General features: G+C 66.6%; 2 protein-coding genes across 4 annotated transcripts; both read right to left on the bottom strand.

Moving 5' to 3' along the window:
• LOC102185402 (inverted formin-2) lies at positions 2,363-13,453 on the bottom strand. 3 transcript variants are annotated; one of them, XR_001919817.1, is made up of 17 exons: positions 13,163-13,453; positions 12,593-12,738; positions 12,455-12,516; positions 11,757-11,859; positions 11,557-11,642; positions 10,973-11,073; positions 9,996-10,066; positions 9,794-9,901; positions 9,453-9,523; positions 8,674-8,794; positions 7,981-8,145; positions 7,770-7,872; positions 7,458-7,619; positions 6,211-6,846; positions 5,743-5,799; positions 4,066-4,497; positions 2,363-3,245 (listed from the first exon to the last, which is right to left on the bottom strand). XR_001919817.1 is itself a non-coding variant. In XM_018065861.1 (16 exons), the coding sequence occupies exons 1-15, from the start codon at positions 13,206-13,208 to the stop codon at positions 5,744-5,746; spliced, it is 2,037 nt and encodes a 678-aa protein (XP_017921350.1). In that variant the 5' UTR covers positions 13,209-13,453; the 3' UTR covers positions 2,363-3,245; position 5,743. The 3 variants fall into 3 exon arrangements, 2 of the variants coding, with proteins under 2 accessions (XP_017921350.1, XP_017921351.1); XM_018065861.1 differs by lacking the exon at positions 4,066-4,497; XM_018065862.1 differs by lacking the exons at positions 4,066-4,497; positions 5,743-5,799 and having other exon boundaries at positions 13,163-13,448.
• Positions 13,489-17,954, bottom strand: LOC106503389 (inverted formin-2; the record flags this gene model as incomplete). Its single annotated transcript, XM_018065938.1, has 7 exons — positions 17,840-17,954; positions 16,622-16,737; positions 16,387-16,546; positions 15,912-15,945; positions 14,957-15,098; positions 13,995-14,136; positions 13,489-13,832 (listed from the first exon to the last, which is right to left on the bottom strand). Coding segments are annotated over exons 2-7 (918 nt in total), but the record flags the coding sequence as incomplete, so codon positions are not given.

Below are 17,955 nucleotides of genomic sequence, written 5' to 3'. Positions count from 1 at the left end.
CCTCTGCCCAGGGCTCAGAGAGCCGCGGAGCTCCTGGGCTCCCAGGCCCGAGGCAGGGGGAGACCAGACGCTCCCTGCCTGCTCTTGTCACACCCTCGTGGGGGGTTAGGGATTCAAGCCCGGGGAAAGGGGGGGCCGAGGGGGGGCCGTGCCGTGCCCCATCCTCCCCGTCCCTCCTCACCCCTCCCCCTACCCCAGCCTCATCCCCTGGGCTCCTGGGCAGAACCAGGCTCTGACCCTGGGCAGGTCGCTTGGCCCCTGTGTCCGAGTCCCTCTTCTCTCACACGGGGACACCGCGGGTTACAAGTCGGGTCCCAGGCCTCCCTCGGTGATGGTGTCGGGACGGACAATGCTCCTATCCCCTCAGCCCCAGGCCACCTGCTCCGGGAATCCGCTGGAGCAGCTGCAGGCGGGCTGGGTGCAAGGCTGCGGAGGCTGAGGGTGGGTGAGCTGCAGGGTGCGGCTGGGGGCGCAGGGTTTGGGGAGTGAGGGCGTGGGAGGCGGGCCGTGTCCCTGCTGAGGCTGCGGGGACTGTGGTGGGCGGGACCGAGGGTGGGCGGGGCAGGAGGGGTGGAGGGGTCTCCTCTTTGTCTCCGAATGCGGGGGTGGAGCCTCAGGATGCCCACCGGGAGCCTGGAGAGGACTTCTTCCCTGTCCTTCACTGGTGCTGAAGGGCCCGCGCGGGGAGTGCCGCCTCGAGCCCTGCCCGAGGAAGACCCGGGGCTCTGGGCCAGCAGGTGTGAGATGGAGGCCTGGGGGGGCCAGGGGAGTGCCATGGGGTTCAGACAGGCTCCAGAGACAGGTGCTGGCTGAGGCACCCGCTCCCCCAGGCCCCGGTCTATAAATAGCAGCATGCCTGGTGGTGAGGGTGGGGAGTTGGGCTTTTCTATAAACAGCCCTGTCCAGGCCTGGCCGCTGGGGCCTGGCCAGTCACACGGCCCAGCCCGAATTAGAACGCTCCCCAGCAGAAGCCCTGCAGGCGGCGGGCCTGTCCCCAAAGCGGGGGCAGCACAGGGCTTGGGGCCTGGGGGGCTCCCTGTGTGACCTCACTGCACACCGCACACGATGCCCCAGGACCCACACCTCTGAACCCGGCACGCCAGGAGTGAACGCTGGTGCAGACGCTTTGGAACAAAGTATGGCAGTTTCTTTAAAAGCTGAATGTAGAGCTTGGCGTATGGCCCAGCCATTCTTGTCCTAGGAATCTGTCCCTGAGCAATGAAGACGGACTTGCAGAGCACAGACATTCACAGCGGCGTGGCTCACAGAGCCTCGCACGGAGACTGCCCGAGTGTCCATGGACAGAACGGACGGACAGAAGGTGGTGCGTCTGTACACCAGAACGTCACTCAGCCACATGAAAGAATGGGGTCCTGACGCACTCCGCACAGCTGAGCCTCCAAGTCACGCTAGGTGAAGTAAGCCCGTCACGGAAGGCCATGTACTATCCGATTCCGCTCAAGTGAAATGTCTACGGAAGGTCAACCCACAGCAACAGAAGGCAGTGCAGTGGCTGCCGGAGCTGTGGGGAGGGGGGTGCAGGAGCTTCAGGGGGAGGACGGAAATATTCCAGAAGTAGATCGTGACGACTGCACAGCCTTGTGAATCTGCTGAACAGGCAGCTGCGTTACACACACTTACAACAGGCAACATTTACGCATGCAAGTTACGGCCCTGTGGGGCTATGCTCGTCTCACCACGGCGCTGGCGTCTGCTCACCGTCCGCCCTGCCGCTCTCCCAGGTGTTCTGTGGGGGCAGCGAGGCCCCTCCATCCCCCCATCCACACACCCACCTTCCTGCCAAAGCAGCCACCCACCCATCCATCCACCTGTCTATTCCTCCCTTCCTCTACCCACCTGTCCACACATCTGTCCATCCGCCCACCTATCTGTCCATCATCCACCCACCCATCTGTCCATCATCCATCCACCCATCTGTCCATCCACCCACCCATCTGTCCATCATCCATCAATCCATCCACCTGTCCATCATCTATCCATCCACCCACCCACCCGTCATCCATCCATCCGTCCGTCCATCCATCCACCCATCTGTCCATCCATCTATCATCCATCCACCCACCCATCTATCCATCCACCCATCCATCTGTTCATCATCCATCCACCCACCCATCTGTCCATCCACCCACCCATCTGTCCATCATCCATCCATCCACCCACCCGTTATCCATCCATCCGTCCGTCCATCCATCCACCCATCTATCATCCATCCATCTACCCATCTGTCCATCATCCATCCACCCACCCATCTGTCCATCATCTGTCCATCCACCCACATCATCACAGCTGCTGTGATCACACCACATTCACCCATGAGTTGTAAACACATCATAGTCCCTGCTGGGCTAGCCTTGTTCTTTATTGGCCAAAGTTTCTCCAGTCTTGGTAGCACACACACATAGGGTGGGGGCAGTGCAAGGGGCCCACAGGTCAGCGAGGAGAGATGGCAGCCCCTCTGGCCCCTCAGCCTGGATCCTGGCCTCCCCTCAGCCCAGCGGGGCCTGGAGGAGGGGGCAGCAGTTGCAGGCCGGGTGTCTTGTTGACGAAAGGACCCCAAGGGCAGCCCCCTCCCCACCTCAGGGCTGGAGGTGCGGGGATGGGTGCCGATTCCACGGGGTTCCCCCTCTTCTGAGTAGAGGGGCCCTGGCTCTCCCATGCACGGCCAGACAGCCTGCCTCTACCCAAAGGCCCTGGGTCCTCTCACCCACCTACCTGTCCCCAGCTCGGCCACACAAAACAGTAGAAACCCACAGATCATCCCATTTCAGTTAAAAAACGACTGCTTCAGCCCAGCTGAGTGAGTTGGGGCAGAGCTGTGGAGCGGGGGCTCCGGTCCTCCCTGGCTCCGTCGCTTCGGCGGGGAGGTCTGTGAGGGCCTATCCCCAGGGTAATCTGGGAGCCAGGTCACAAGCTCGGGGTGCCCCGGATGCAGCCACTTGGCCCGCCCCCCCTGGGTGGTGCATGCCGTGTGGGTCGGGGCTGGGCAGCGGCATTTAGGAAGCAAACCACGAGGGCAGGGGCGTGCAGGCAGGCCAGGGGGCGCCAGGGGGTCCTGGCCTCAACGGCCCTAGGCTCCGAGAGGCCGCGGTGAGGCCGGGTAAGGTAAGGCACGGAGTCTGGGCTTCCTGGGGGCTGGCCCAGCCTGGCCCGGGGCCCCGCCCAGCAGCTCGCCCAGCAGCCTTGCCATGGCTCCTCTCACTTGGCTCTGGACCTGGGCCTGAGGCCTGTGGGGAGAGGAGAAGACGTGATCAGAGCAGCCTGGCCAGGGGCCGCGGCACGGTGCCCACCCCAGAGGCCTTTTCTCTGGAGCAGCGAGGCGCCCCCAGGCGGCAGGTGCCAGCTGACCCCCAGCAGGCTGGCTCCCATCCACCCGTCCGGCCCGTGGTCGCCAGGCATGCTTCTCGCCTGAGACGGGCGGGCGGGCTCTCCGCGGTGTCCTGTCCCGAGTCCCACCCCGGCCACACTCTCCGGCCCACTGTCGCCGGCTCTCCCTGGGGCCTGCTCGGCCACTTCCCCACCAGCCCCTTGGTGGGGGCCTCCCGTGGTCTTTCTGCTCCATCCTCAGGCACCAGCACCGCCCCAGGCCCCCAATTCCTGCTCCTGTGCGCACCCAGCGCCCTCCACACTCCCGAGTCCAGGGGCTCTTGCCTGGCTGTTTCCCCCAAAAGCCCTGCTCTCCTGGCCCCCACGGACCCAGGCAGCTCGGGGCCTGGGCACCAGTGCTCGGAAGAGACAGACGAGGACAACCGGGGCAGAGGCAGACGGTCGGCCACTCCCGCTGGGGCCCTGCCCCATGAGGAGCCAGCAGGCAGGGCCCGGCCGGCGGGGGTGGACAGATGGAGGGGTGCAGCTCTGCTTAAGAAGGGACCCGAGGCGGCGGCCTGACGCCTCTCGTCCCGCGGCCACGGGAGCACAGGCCACCCGCCCCCGACACTGCCCACCAGGGCGAGGGCAGCAGGGAAGCTCGTGACAGGAAGGACGGAACAGGAGCCATGGTGCAGACCGCGAGCCACCCCCGGCCTCGCCCGCCGGCTGCTCACGCACCCCAGGGCGAAGGCCCCGCTCGGGCCGCGGAGGGTCCGCCGGAATCGGCAGCTGGCCTCTCAGCTGGCGTCCGTGCCGCCGAGCGCCGGGCAGACAGGCCCACGGGCCCCTCCTTAAGTGCTCTGGGCAGGATTCCCGGCACTGGCTGTGGGCCCTGCCCCCGTGCGGTCTGGACCCGGCGGGGGACGGACAGGGTGGCAAAGTGACTTGTGTCTTCAGCGTCACGCAACACGGGGGGGACTGGGTGTGCGGTCCTGGCAGGACCTCGGTCCAGAAAAGCAAAGCAAGGGTCACAACAGGCAGATGGAGACGCGGGGCCGCCCTGAGGCTGCAGGGAGGCCGGCTCACTGTCCAGGTATGGGGGGGGGGTGGCTCTGACCTGGGGGCCAGGGACGAGCCCAGGGGCAGCGTGTCCCGACGGCTCAAACTGGTCTGCGAAGGCGCATGGGGAGGGGGTGTGGGTGGGAGAAGGAAGCAGATGTTAGCAATTTTCCTATATTTTGCGTGGTTTTGAAATTTCAAGGTGAACAGTAGATGGTGTCCACTGGGACTTCCTTGCAAATTTTCCTTCAACTTGAAGTTTTTTTCCAAACAAAAAGCTGGGGACACAAAGAGGAGGGGCCCTTCCTCCCTCCTAACCCAGGGATGAGAGGTCCGCAGGGGTGGGGGGTGGGGCGCAGAGCTCGAGGGAGCTCAGACCCCACATTGGGCTCGGTGATCTTCACCAGACAGCGGTCACATATGGCTGCTGTCCCCAAACCCACAGAAGCAACCCCCAGCGTCCCCCACACCCAGGGCCAGCAGCTGGGGCTGCAAGGCCAGATCCTGGCCTTGAGGGCTGTGCAGGGCTCCTGTAAAGTGAAGGCGAGTGTGTCAGAGCAGAAAGCCCAGCTGGGAAGCCCCCAGGGGCGACCCCTGGAGCAGAGGGAAAGGCTGTGCCCGGTGGCCAGAGCTGCCCTGGACCACACCCCTGCCCCAGCCTCCCGCACCTGCTAGACCTCGCCTCGAGTCCGGCGGGCAGGAGGTGCGTGGAGAACCAGGGCCGCCCTCGTGCAGCTCTGGACCCCGCAGGGCTCCCAGTCCCCGTGTCTGGTCATGGTCCACAGCCCAGGCCGGGGCGCGGCGAGGGCCCAGACCTGTTGCTCTGGTCACACCTGTGAGCTTTGTCAAAGACCCCAGCTGGCCCGCCCACTTTCAGGGGTTCTGGGAGGCCCGGAGCCCGTCACCGGGGAGGCACCTACAGGCCCCTCCCTAGGTCTCCTCCCCACTAGAAGGGAGGCCTGAGCACCCCTGCAGGGGCGGGCAGCCTGCCTGCCCTTCGCTGGCTCCCTGGGTATGAGTGTGGCTCGCACCAGGGCCAGAGGAGGGTGCCCTGAGGACAGACTCGGGGAAAGGGGAGGCCCTGGGGGCGGGAGTGAGCCAGCTGCTCAGGCAGGAGGGCCTCTCTCCCACCCTCAGCGCCCTGGAGCCCCATTCACCTGTCTGCAGGCAGCGGAGGCCCCATCTGCCCCAGGAAGAGACGAGAAGGCAGCTAAGCGAGGCTCCGAGAGGGCGGGAGGGGAAGCCGGGCGCCAGGAGGGTCCCGGGGAGGGCTGGGGGAAGCGGTTAGTGTTCAGGAGGGCCGGCGCGGGCCTGGCCCTGCCTACAGTTAGTGCTGAGGGCCAGGCGGGTACCTACCTCACTGGATCACACAGAGCCTTTTTGTTTTATTATCGTCAGGGTCGGGGGCAACCTCTGCTTCCAAATAAAAGAAATGCGCTCAACAGCTCGTCCCTCACAAGCGACCCTGGACTCGGAGTCGGGGCTGGGGCCGCATGGACGCTGAGCTGAAGCGCAGCCATGCCCCAGGCCCCCCGCCACACCCGGCTGGGGTTGGCATCACCAGGCAGAGGTAGTGGGTTAGGGGTGCAGCTGCCAGGCGGGGCCCTCCCAGTGCAGGGACACTGCTGTCTCCTCTGCGGGAAGACCGGAGGGGCGGGCGGGGAATTGCCCACTCTCAGGGGCAGCGGCCGGCCTCAGGGGAGGTCCAGGCTCCGGCGTGGGATGGATGAGCTTGGACCACGTGTCGATACCCCCAGCCCTGCTTACTCGCCCACCCAGTACCCCTGCTCCGCAGGACAGGGAGGGACAGGGAGCCTGAGTTACCTTCCTGGTTCCTGGAGGGGCGTTTCTTCCTCCGTTTCCCTGTGCCCTTTGACGTCCGGCCCTGAGCCCTGGGGAGGGTGCTGGACCCCGAGGAGTCAGTCACCGCATCCTCAGAGAAGGACCTGTCCAGGGAGGTGTCCAGAGAGGAGTCTGGGGCCGTGAGCTCCCCGTCCCCGTCCTCATCAGGGCCTGCAGCGGGGAGGCCGGTGTGGCGGCAGTGGGCAGCTGCATCCTCCGGGCCCTCATCTGTGCTGCTGGCCTCGGCCTGGTGGGCACCCAATGCGGCCGGGGGCTCCTCAGCGTCTGGCCTCAGATCCATGGCTTTGGGGGGCTGGTCACTGAAGTCGAGTGGCTTCAGGACTTGAGCGTCTCCCAGTACCACTGGCCAAGCCCCTGCAGGGGGCTGGGGGCCCTGGGGGTTCTCCATGGGCAGGAAATCACTGGCATCTGTGTACCAGGAAGAGCGCCTCTCCAGGGACCCAGGGCCACCCATCTCTGATGAGTCTCCAGTGGGCTGGAGGCTGGTGGGAGTGGCATCCGCGAGGTCCCAGCTCTGGGGCTCCCTGGCGGCTGCAGCGTCCAGACCAGGCTCAGAGCTGGGGGGGCTGGCACCTCCCACGGCATCCCTGGTGGTGGCTGTGGATGAAGCACTGGTCAGTGGAGGGCACGGGCCCCACCCCCTGAGTGATCCCAACCCCCAGGGCCCTGCTCAGGATGTCCCAAGTCAATACCGCCTGTCCTGTGAAGCCCCCTCCCTGAGAAGCCTTCCCTGGTGGTCGAGTGGGTTCTCACGGGGCAGGCCTGGGCCCTGGTTTCCACGGTCTGTACCCAGCGTGGGGTATCAGGGCACACTGGGCCCACGGCGATGACATATATCACTCCTGCCCCCAGAGCCCCCAAGGCAGCCTGGCCAGGAGTGGAGGGTCCCACCCCAGGGCCTCATCCCGCCTCCGCCAGCCACCTCAGAGACCCTCTGAGCCCCAGGGCATATGTCAACGAGCCCATTGGCCCAGCTCTCCCGCCCGCCTGGGGGCCAAACAAATGGTATCACAGCAACCAGGGAACCCTCTGCTGCAGCAGAGATGTGTGCAAGGATCATGGGAGTGAGGTGTCCCTTATCTCAGGGCAACAGGGAAGAGGAGCAGCCTCACCTGTGCAATCAAGGAGGGCTTCCTAGAGGAAGGAAGGCACTGGGCTGCAAGGATGGTGGGAAGGGAAGCGTGACGGGAGGTGGTGGAGGGTCTCACCAGGTGCCTTGTTCCTCGGGGGGTCGGTGGTGGGTGCCCTGCTGGCCGCCTCTGCGTCCCCTCGGCCGCGGGCCGTCTTGCGCAGCTGGAAGCCCTTCCTGATGTCAGCCAGCAGGGCGTCGATGACACACACCTCTTCCTGCTTCCCGCCTCCTCTCCTGGCTGAGGAGCCCAGAGACCCTCAGGGACACTGCCCAGGGTCCCCAGAGCCCCCGAGAGGGAGGGGCGGTGGCTTCTCGACTTTCGAGGAGGGCGGAAAGGCCACAGCCCAGACTCGGCGGTCCCCAGCCGCCCGCTGCCCGCTCGCCTCACCTGCCTTGCCGCCCGCGCCCCGCGGCCTGCGGGCCTCCTCCTCCGCCAGCTGCTGCTTCCTCCTCTCAGCCTTGGCCGCCTGCTCCTTCCGATCCTTGTTCTCCTGTGGGACGGACGCAGTCCGTGACCCCAGGCCTCCGGCACCCCAATTCTGCCTGCCCTGCTTGGAGACAGCGGCGACTGCAAACCCACCACACATCCTCCCACCCACCTTCAGGGCGCGGAGGAAGAGATCCCGGAAGGTTTTCATGGTGCTGAGCGTGCCCTCCAGGGACAGCTGCTGGGCATCCTCACACAGGTAACTAGCCAGCTCCAGCTGCTTCTGCTCGATAGCCTGGAACACCTCCTCCAGAGCCTGTGAGTCTGTGATGCTGGCCTATGTAGGGGGAAGGCGGGGGTGGGGGTCAGGGCCTGGGGGACCAGGGGGCGGGGTCAGGGGCCTGCGGTGGGAGGGGTCAGGGCCTGCGAAGGGTCAAGGGCGGGGCCAGGGCAGGGGTGGGGCGGGGCCAGGGGCCTGTGGTGGGAGGGGGCGGGGGCGGGGTCAGGGGGCCTGCGAAGGCCCGGGAGTGGGGCCGGGCGACGGCCCCACCCACTGTCTCAGGTGATGCCTGCTCGGGAGCCTCTGGAGCGCTGGGTTTGGCCACAGCAGGACGGCCTCCAGCACAGGCTCTGCAGGCAGTGGTCGCCAGGGCTCTGAGCCCTTCAGCCCAACATCAGGCGAGACCCCTCAGCTGTGGAAACCGCCTGGGGGGCCAGGAACAGGGGCTGTTCTCCTGCAGGGGCCCTCCCTCTTGCTCTCTCCTCCCCGGGCTCACCCGCTCGGCTAGCGCTCCCACTTTACGATAGACCCCAGGCCCGGCAGACACCCCAACCCTGGAAAGGGCTGTGCTCGCCCATCGCTCGCCTGGAGGCGGTGGGCGTACTGCTCCTGCACCTCCGGGACGGAGGAGGACAGCTTCCGCTCCATCTCCAGGAGCTTCTTCAGGTTAGTGGTGGACTCCGAGTGGACAGCATCAAGGTTGATCCTGAAGGCGCCAGTCGAAAGCTGCCGTCCAGCCTTGCTAGGACAGCGGGGCCCCCGGACGGCACACCCTCAGGGACAGTGGCCCCCGACAGCACACTGGCTGCCAGAGGCATGTCAGAGGTCTAGGATGGGCTGAGCAGTGTGGGCTCAGACGCCCACCTGAGAAGGTGATGGGCTGGTGGTGTCAGGACAGTGACCCTGTCGGCTCAGCCTGCCCTCCTTGCCTGACTCTCTGCAAGGCTCAGCCTCCCCAGGACCAGAGAACCTTCCATGGTGGCATGGAGCCGGGCTAGCCAGTGCTGAGTGTGGACCCTGCCCTCCCAGAGCCGCCCCTGGGCTATGTGACCCCACAGCCCTGACCCTACTTCCCGGGTCCTCAGCTTCCCTGACTGTACAATGGGGGCAGCATGGACATGGCATGAAAGTCAGCCTTGTTAGGGGGTTGTGCTAGACCAGCCCCTGCTGTGACCGTGGCTGGGTCACTCTCCTTCCCTCTAGGTTGCGCAGGGACAGGCCACAGTGGACACGAGGTCCTGTGCCAAAGTGGGATGACTGTCAGGCAGCAGATCCAGGGTCCAGGGCGGTGCCCCAGCATGGGAGCAGCCCAGCTGAGCCCACCTGCACTGGCTGGGGTGTGGGTGGGGGAGGGAGGCACCTACCCTGCGGCTCGGGCGGGCAGCTCCAGGTCCTGGGGCAGCTGCAGGAGGTCAGGGTGGCTCTCCTCCACTTCCTGCAGCATGACGTGTCCAGTGAGGCCCACTGAGGCCACACACCCAAGGCCGCCATGCAAGCCCCACCCTCGGTAGCTCTGGTCCACGTCCCGCCTGACTGCAGTTCTCACGGTTTTGCTGTCCCGGGGTTGGGGCGGGACAGGGGCTGGTCAGAGTGGGTGGGGGCTGCAGGGTGAGGCAGTGCTGCAAAGGGGAGACCTGGGGGGCTGGGCGGGGCCCCCGGGGCCTCTGGACCCGTGTGCTGCACTCAGGAGGCCCCCCGCCGGTACCTCCAGCACGTGGTGCAGCAGTGTGACCCGGCTCTGCTGGGACTTGGTCTCTGTGAGCTTCAGCAGTGTGCTTATCTTGAATCCATCGGCGTCCCCAGTGTGGCTGCCCTGCGAGGGGGGGCGGGGAGGGAGTCCCTTGGCCTGGTGGAGGGGTGGGGTCGGGGGTCTGGGAGCAGTGGCGGGCTGGTTGCTGTCCACTCACGTAGTTGAGAAAGTTCCCGATTTTCAGGATCAGCTGGCAGAAGACCGGCAGCCGGCGACTGGTGAGCAGGCCTGCGGGATAAGGTCCCTTCATGCCCCTCCCCGGCCTGGCCCCCAGGCTCCGCCCAGGGTGGGACAGGGGCGCGGGGCACGAGGGAGGGGCAGGACGGTGGAGCCCTGACCCCAGGAAGCTTGGGGCGTGCCGCCAGCAGCGCTCCCTGAACCCCAGTGCCCGTCCTGTGGGCGAGAATGCTGAGGGGACCTTCTGGGACCTGCGCCCACCTTGGCTCTCGGCTCTGTGGGCGAGGTGACAGGGATATCCCTGGGTGCATGCCCAGCAGAACCGGGCTGTGCCTCGGCGGCCAAGCCCATCCACGTCCCTGCCACGCAGCTGTGGTGACTCCCTGGCTCCTCGCTGAGGGTAGGTGGCATGTGTGTGCACGTGTGTGAGAGCGTGTGCATGCATGTGCGCACCTGGGCATGTGAGAGAGCACGTGCATGTATATGTATGCACATGCATGTGTACATGAGTGCGAGAGCATGTACGCGTGTACCAAGAGCATGTGCACGCACAGGTGTCTGCATGTGCCCGAGAGAGCATGTGCACACGTGTACATCCATGTGGGCACCGGTGTATGCGTATGATAGCACACTTATACACACATATCTGCATGTATGTGTATGTGTGTGCACCCGTGTGCATGCACGAGTCTGCATGTGTGCAAGTGTGCAAGAGTGTGTGTGTGCACACACATGTGAGAGTGTGTGGGTGTTTCTGAGCGCACGTGCATGCACATATGTGTGAGAGCATGTGTGTGGGCATGTGTGTGTGTGTGCATGCCCATATGGCATGTGCACACGTGACTGTGCATGCGTGGCACAGCCCTCAGGACCGGGCGGTGGTCTGTGGGGAGGGGAAGCTAAGCACCCACAGGCGCCGTCCAGGGCCAGCCCGCCCAGCCCCACAGCTGCACTCACTCTCACAGGCGGCGAGCAGCAGCTGGGCCTTAGGCCGCACCATGTCCAACACGACAGCCGTGCCCTCACACAGCAGCATGCACTCGATCCGAAGCTGGTAGCTGGGGCAGCAGAGCAGGAGCTCAGGCTCCAGTGGCCCCCATCCACCTGCCTGGGGCCCGCAGGGTCCTCAGCTCGGAGCTGCCAGGGGTCTCATGGCCTGGCCTGGTTCAACAAGCACATTCCCAAGCCAGGCCCCAGATGGGATCCGGCAGGACTGAGAGGGCTCAGCAAAAGCACTTTGGACAAGCCCGCAGGTGCCAAGGACAAGGGCAGTCGCCCTCTGCGGGACAGTCCCCTCCTAGAGCGGAGGGGTCACACAGGAGGGCCTGGGCTGGCCTGCAGGAGGCCACGGAGCCCTGCCCACCACCCACCCCCATGATGTCCCTGGCCTGGAGGAAGGGCTGGACCCCACAGGGCCCCTTGGAGGGCCCCAAGGCTGGGGCTGCACCAGAGTTGTCAGCCCCCAGCCTTCACGGAACCCCAGGCAGGGGTCTGCACAGCCCAGGCCCAGCTCCCGTCCACCCCCGGGGCTGCCGGCTCACCAGGGGATGCTCAGCAGGAGGAGGTAGAACTGGTCGGCGCTGGCAAGCCTGGCCTGATCCTCCGTGAAGGAGCGCAGGTTCTCAATCTGCGGGAGGCGCCCACACGTGCTCGCTGCAGCCCACTCACAGGCGCAGCTCTGCAGGAGGGGCCCAGGCTCACCTGCTGCCCCGCTCACTCACCTGCTGCCCAGCTCACTCACCTCGTGCTTCTCCGGAAGGAGCTTGAGGAGCTGCTTGAGGACTTCCACGTCGAACTTGGTGCTGTCCCCCGCCCGGATCATGGCAGTGATCTCCTCGTTGGAGCTGGAGGGGCGAGAGGGTGGGGGTGGCCGAGGACAGCATGAGCCACGGCCCTTGGCCTCCTGGGACCCTGCCTGCCTGGGATGGCCCTGGGCCCACAGCCCCAGGCCGGTCACAGCAAGCTTTCTCCTTCCACCTAGGGAGTCTCAGGGCACAAAGGCAGGCCACCTGCCCAGGTCGCGGCTGAATGACGCACTCCCCAGCTGCCAGAGCGCCCCCTGCCTCCTCCTTCCAGGGGGCTGCTCAGGACAAAGGGTGAAGGCTGAGCAGTGCCCAGTGAGCTCCTGCGCAGGGCACCTGCCTCTAAGAAGCACTCAGGGCAGGGAGGCAGGACCAGGTCCTCAGCCTGCCGCAGCCACCACTCATCTGTGGCTTTAGGGGGTCCCTGCCATTCTCTGGGTCTCATATTCCCCAGGGAGGCTGGACTGGTGGTCTCCAGGGCCCCCAGCAGGAATCCTTTGCCGCTATTATCTGACTGTCTGCAGTCCCAGGGATGGGGTGTGCACTTCCCAGGGCTGCCTGCAGAGGGCACTGCTGAGCCCAAGATGGGCCACGGCAGAGGCTGGGCTTCTGACCCATCGAGATCCTGGATGCTCACCATTTAAACTGCTTTAGGAAGATGTTGAGGTTCAGGCTCTTCTTGGAGTCCAGAAAAGTGATCTGCAAAACAGCCCCAGCCCGTCAGTACCTGGAGGGCGGCTACGGAGCCCTGTCTGAGCCCCGGCCCCATCCCTACCTCCTTGGGCTCCTTCCTGGCCGGGGCCACCGCCTGCTCCTTGGGTTTGGCCGTGGGGAAGGAGAAGAGCCGCTCGATGCTGGAGAAGTCGGGCTCCACCACCTCGGCGTCGGGGCTGCTCAACGTTGCCCACATGGAGCTGTGCTCTGTGGGTGAGGGGCCTCCAGTCAGGCTCATGCCTGCCCCCCCAAGTCCAGGGGCAGGTGGTGCAGGCCTGGAGGGCTGGCAGGGGTGCCCTGCCTGGGGCCCAGCCCAAGGCAAGCATACAGCAGGCACTTGATAAATGCCCAGTCACAGAAGCCCTCCAGCTGATGCCATGCTGTGTACGTGCGTGTGGGTGCCCAGGGCCCTGTGTCCAGGCTGGCCGGCGACCTGGCCTCTAGCCACCCTTGGCCTTGACCTTCTCTTGGCATCAGCACGCCCAGCCCCTGGGCCCACGCAGTGCAGGGCCCCAGCAGCAGAGACCCGCAGCCTCCAGGGGGCGTGTGGGAGCACAGGGGCCGGAGGGGCGACCCCTGACCTCTCCTCGCCCCCTGCCCCGGGAGGGAAGCCGTGCGGGCTGGGCCTCACCGCGGGCCACACTGGATGGCAGCTTCTGCCAGTTCAGCTTCTTCATGCGCAGGGTGGGAGGGTTCACGCGCCGGTGGCGGGGGACCCAGGCCGAGCCCAGGCCGCTGTCCACCTGGGCCACGATGATCTCCTCCGCGTCGCCCACGGCAGGGGGCCCGGGGACGCAGGGCAGGGGCGGCGGCGGGGCGGGCCCCCCAGGCCCGGGAGGGGAGGTGGGGGCGGTATGGTCCCAGCAGAGTTAGGCAGTGGGGGCGGCGGGGGCGGCGGGGGCGAGGAGAATGCAGCCCTCATGCTCGGCAGGGGCGGGGGCGGCGGCGGCGGAGGAGGGGGAGGTGGGGGAGGGGGCGCTGGAGGTGGCGCGGTCGTGGGGCCAGGGAGCGGGGGCGCCGGTGGGGCGGGGGTCGCTCCAGCAGCTCTGGGGCTGTTGGCTGCGGTGCAGGCCCGCGCTCGCCCTGGTTGCTGGCGACGAGAGGGCTGCCGAGGGCCGCGGCTGGCTGCTGGCCACCCAGGTCTGCTGTTGGGGCGCCAGAGTTTTGCGGGGAGCTGCCCCTTTGGCTCTGGCCAAGGTCGGCCTGGGTGCTCTTGTGGGCCTTGTCCAGGGAGCGGGGGCGGGGCCGCCCCTTGATGGACAGGAGGCGTTCAACCATCTCCTCCAGGGTGCACTCTTGGCCTGGGGTGGGGACGTCCGGGCTCAGGATGGGGTCAGGGGCCAAGGCTGGCCTCCTCCACCCGCAGGCCGAGAACCCCGTCTGCCCACCCGCCTGGGGTCCGGGAGGGGGACGCAGGCTGGGGCTGCGGGCTTGGTGCCCCTCCCCCAGCCCCGCAGGCTCACCGTCCGTGGCCAGGAGCACCGCCCGGTTCACCAGGCTCTCCAGGGCCTCCCAGAGCAGCTGGCTGGAGCGGAGGTTGGGCTCCAGGTGCAGGAGGCCCTGCAGCACCGAGAGCAGGTGGGCAGACGCGGGGGAGCAGCTCACCTGGGGGCGGGCGAGGGGTGCGGGTCGGTGGGCGTCACCGCCCAGGCGTCACCCGCCGGCCTCCCCGCGAGGGTCCCTACACCCCAGGTGGTGGTGGTGTAGTCGCTCGGTCGTGTCCAACTCTTTGCCACCCCATGGACTGTAGGCCCTCCCAGGCTCCTCTGTCCATGGGCATTTCCCAGGCAATACTGGAGTGTGTTGCCATGCCCTTCTCCAGGGGATCTTCCCCACCCAGGAACTGAACCCAACTCTTCTGCATTGCAAGCGGAGTCTTTACCAGCTGAGCTGCAAGGGCAGCCCCGGGAATGAGTCTGAGTTAGGGCTCCCCGATGGGCACACTGGTGACATCAGGGCCGGGTCAGCGCGGTGGGGCTGCCCATGCCCTGTGGGGTGTCAGCAGCGCCCCTGGTCCCCGCCCACTGGAAGCGCCCCTGCCCAGGGTGACAGCCCCAGTGTCTCCAGCTGTTTCTGGACAGCCTCTGCGGACCCCGGCCCCTGGCTGAGAGCTGCCGGGTTCAGCGAAGATGGGGGCTGGGCTGGACTGGAACTCAGCTCTGTCTCAGCCTCTCACTGTCCCAGTGTCCCCTGGGACCACCCCACAGTGGCTGGGCTGCTAGGCCCAGGACCACGCAGCCACCCTGTCCTGCTGGGTCCCTGCCCCAGGCTCCGCCTCTCCAGTCCCCCACCCCTGTGGGCTCAGGGTGTGGCTCTGGAGCTGCCTGAGGCCCAGCAGGGCGGGGTGTGAGCGGGGCAGGCCCTCGGCCCCTTCTGAGCCCTGGGCCCCCCCAGAGTCCTGGGAGGGGCTGCCCGCCGCATGCACCTTGTGGAAGAGCGCGGAGAAGACCTCCTGGTGGCTGTTGACGTCGATGCCGCCGAAGGCCCGCAGCAGCTCCTCCTCGTCCTCTGCCTTGGCCTCCCTGAAGGTCTCGAGCTGGATCAGCAGGTCCCCATCCTCCAGGTCTCTGGGGTGGGGGAGGGGAGGGGGCCGGGGAGTTCAGCTGGCTGCCCCCCATGCCAGCTGCCCCTCCCTGGACAGACACGCAGACCACCCTGGGCAGGGCCTGAGGTTCCCACAGCAGGGGCGGGGGGCGCGGTGATCTGTGGGGTGGGCTTCTGGGTCAGCTCCACGCCCCCTGGGACAGAAAGCGTGAGTTCTCACACTTGCAGGGAGAGACGGCATGGCTGTGCTGCTTGGGGCGTGAGGCGGAGGGCAGGGGAGCACCAAGGCCTCTGGGGGGCCCACCGAGCCTCAGCGCTGGCCTGAGCTGGGGTGCTGTGTCCACCAAAGCCAGCCCTGACCAGTCCTCACATCCAGCAGGCCTCTCTCCGCTAAGGCCAGTTCAGCCCCAGTCACATCAGCCGGGAGCCTCCTCATGGGGTGGCCCCACCGCCCTCTCCCCAGGGGGGAGCGTGGTCCTGGTTAGGACCAGGATGGGGTTCTCAGCTACACCGGCTTCTTTAAACATCGACTGATAAACAGTCTAAGTGTGTCCCGTGTGATATCTGGGCCACACACTGACGGAACAGTCTTCGTACACTTCAGTTTAACTGCGCATCCTGTATTAAACCTGGGGACCCTGGTTCTGGGGCAGCTGCTGGCCCCTGGGGGAAATTCCACAGAATGGCCTGTCCAGCTATGGATGGCAGGCTGGGTCCTCCCTGAGCCTGGCCCCAGGATGGGGGGGCCTGCCAGGGCTACTCCGGGAGGCCCCCTCCCCGCCCTCCTGAAGGTGCTAATTGGGAGCCGGGTGGGGGGGAGGTGCGTGGGGACTCACCGCAGCCGTGTCAGGACGTCCAGCAGCTGCAGCCCTGGGAAGGGGCAAGCAGTTACCGGCACATGGGACGCCTTCCCCTCCGCCCTTTCCCTGGACTCACTCCCACCACCCACAGTGCCCAGCTTGTGGGGCAGGAGGGGAACCTGCTCCCTCAGGTCGCTGGAGGCATGGGGCTCTGGAAAGACCTCATTGGACACACGTGGTGCCCGGGGAACAGTCACGCCAGCAGGGCCAGGCCTGGACGTCAGCGAGCCGGCCTGCCTCCCTCCACGCGGCAGCCTTGCACCAGCATCCCTCCAGCGCTACCGTCCAGGGGTCTGAGGCCCTGCGTCCACTGAAGGGAGCGGGAGGGCAGGAGGCTTCCCAGGCCCAAGCAGAGCCCGCCCCAGGGCCCTGGAGAGGGGCGAGGGGCATCGTCCCCGAAGCGGGCAGCGCGGGCCGGGTGGCCAGGGCCCGGCGCAGAGGTCAAGGTTACCGATGAACTCGCTGCGCAGCTGGGCGCGGGCGCGGACGTCCTCGGGGCCGAGGATGATGGCGTTGACCACGCTGAGCAGGGTGGCCACGTAGGGCACGTTGTCGCTGTCCGAGAGCTCGCTCATGATGACGCTGAAGCGGTACTGCTGGCCACACACTGTCTGCGGGGTGGGGGGGGCGGGCAGGGGTCAGCGTGCCCCCAGGCTCCGGCCCGGCCTCCACCACATGTGGCTCACCTTGTAATGGTCCAAGGCGTCCAGGGTCAGGGCGTGGCCCTCGGGCGAGTAGATGCACAGGGCGGCCAGCAGCTCAAACACCTGCTTCTTGACCATCACGTTGGACGTGTCCAGAGCTGCCAGAGGTAGGGGCCTCTCAGAGGGGCTCGGGCCCCCTCCTCTGGGTCCTGCCCTCCCCATGCCTGCATCCGCCGCCGGGCCCAGGCTCCCACCCTGCAGCTGCCAACCTGCAGGGCTGACAGAGACCAGGGCCCACCGCCCACATCAGGCACTGGTCTCTGGACATGCTGGCTGCCCCAGGACCCCCGGAAGGGGTGTGGAGGCAGGCATGGCCCCAGTCACTGGGGTTCTACTCCGACAGCCCTCAGGTCTAAGTTGCAGGCTCTGGGCCCAAGGCCCACACTGGCACTGCTCCCAGCACTGAGCCCATGTTTTCTCCAAACTTAGAGCAACCGTGTTTGCGACTCACAGCCCACGAAGCCGCCTTGTCCCCGTGGCCCCTGCCTTCCACCACACTCCTGGAGCTGGGGAAGCTCTGGGGGTGTCTCCTGGCTGACCCTGCTAAGACTAAGGCACTAAGGACTCTGGCAGACGGCAATGGCTGGGCCTGAGGCCGGGTGGTTTCTGGTTCACTCGCCCCACTGGGCCCTGCCTGCCCTGGAGCCCCATGCATCAGTGGGGGCAGCACAGCCTGGCAGGCAGAGCATGCAGTGACCACTGTCCACCAAGGGCCACCTGGGGTCTCCCCCAGGTTGGGGACTACGTCTAGCCACAGCCTGGGGAGACTCCCTAAAATAGGTGAGTGGGCCAGAGCTCAGAGGGTGAGCAGGACTCGGCAGGCACACATGGGCACCACAGCCTGAGCGGGGAGGAGGCGCCCCCGGAGGCCAGTGCCGAGGCGGGGGTGGGGTGGAGAGTTGATGCCAGCGGTGGCCCAGAGCCGAGGAGCTGGAACCAGGCGGAGTGGAGGGGGCCCCTCAGAGGGACATGTTTCTGATCCAGTCGACTCCGACTGCCACGGTGTGGACCGGCCCTCAAGCCAGAGAAACTCAGGCTGGGGCAGAGCCTGGACTAGCACCGGGCTGGGCGGAAAACGCAGGGGAAGTCACAGAGCAGAGCGGGTGACAGGTGCAGCTGGCGGAGGATCAGCTGCAGTGTCCCGGCTTCAGAGTGGGCGCCCGCCCCTCCCACCCTGCGCGCGTGTGCCCGGCGCCTCACCCAGGGAGAGCTGGCGGCACGTATGGCCTGGTTGCTGAGAATGTACCGGATACCCTCCTGGGAGTTCATTACGGCGCGCACGCAGCTGACGCACGTGAGCTGCAGCAGCGCGTCGG

This window comes from Capra hircus, chromosome 21 (assembly GCF_001704415.2).
Source record: "Capra hircus breed San Clemente chromosome 21, ASM170441v1, whole genome shotgun sequence".
Classification (NCBI taxonomy): domain Eukaryota; kingdom Metazoa; phylum Chordata; class Mammalia; order Artiodactyla; family Bovidae; genus Capra; species Capra hircus.
The sequence above is the reverse complement of the archived record's forward strand: the minus strand, read 5'-3'. Positions and strand labels throughout refer to the sequence as shown.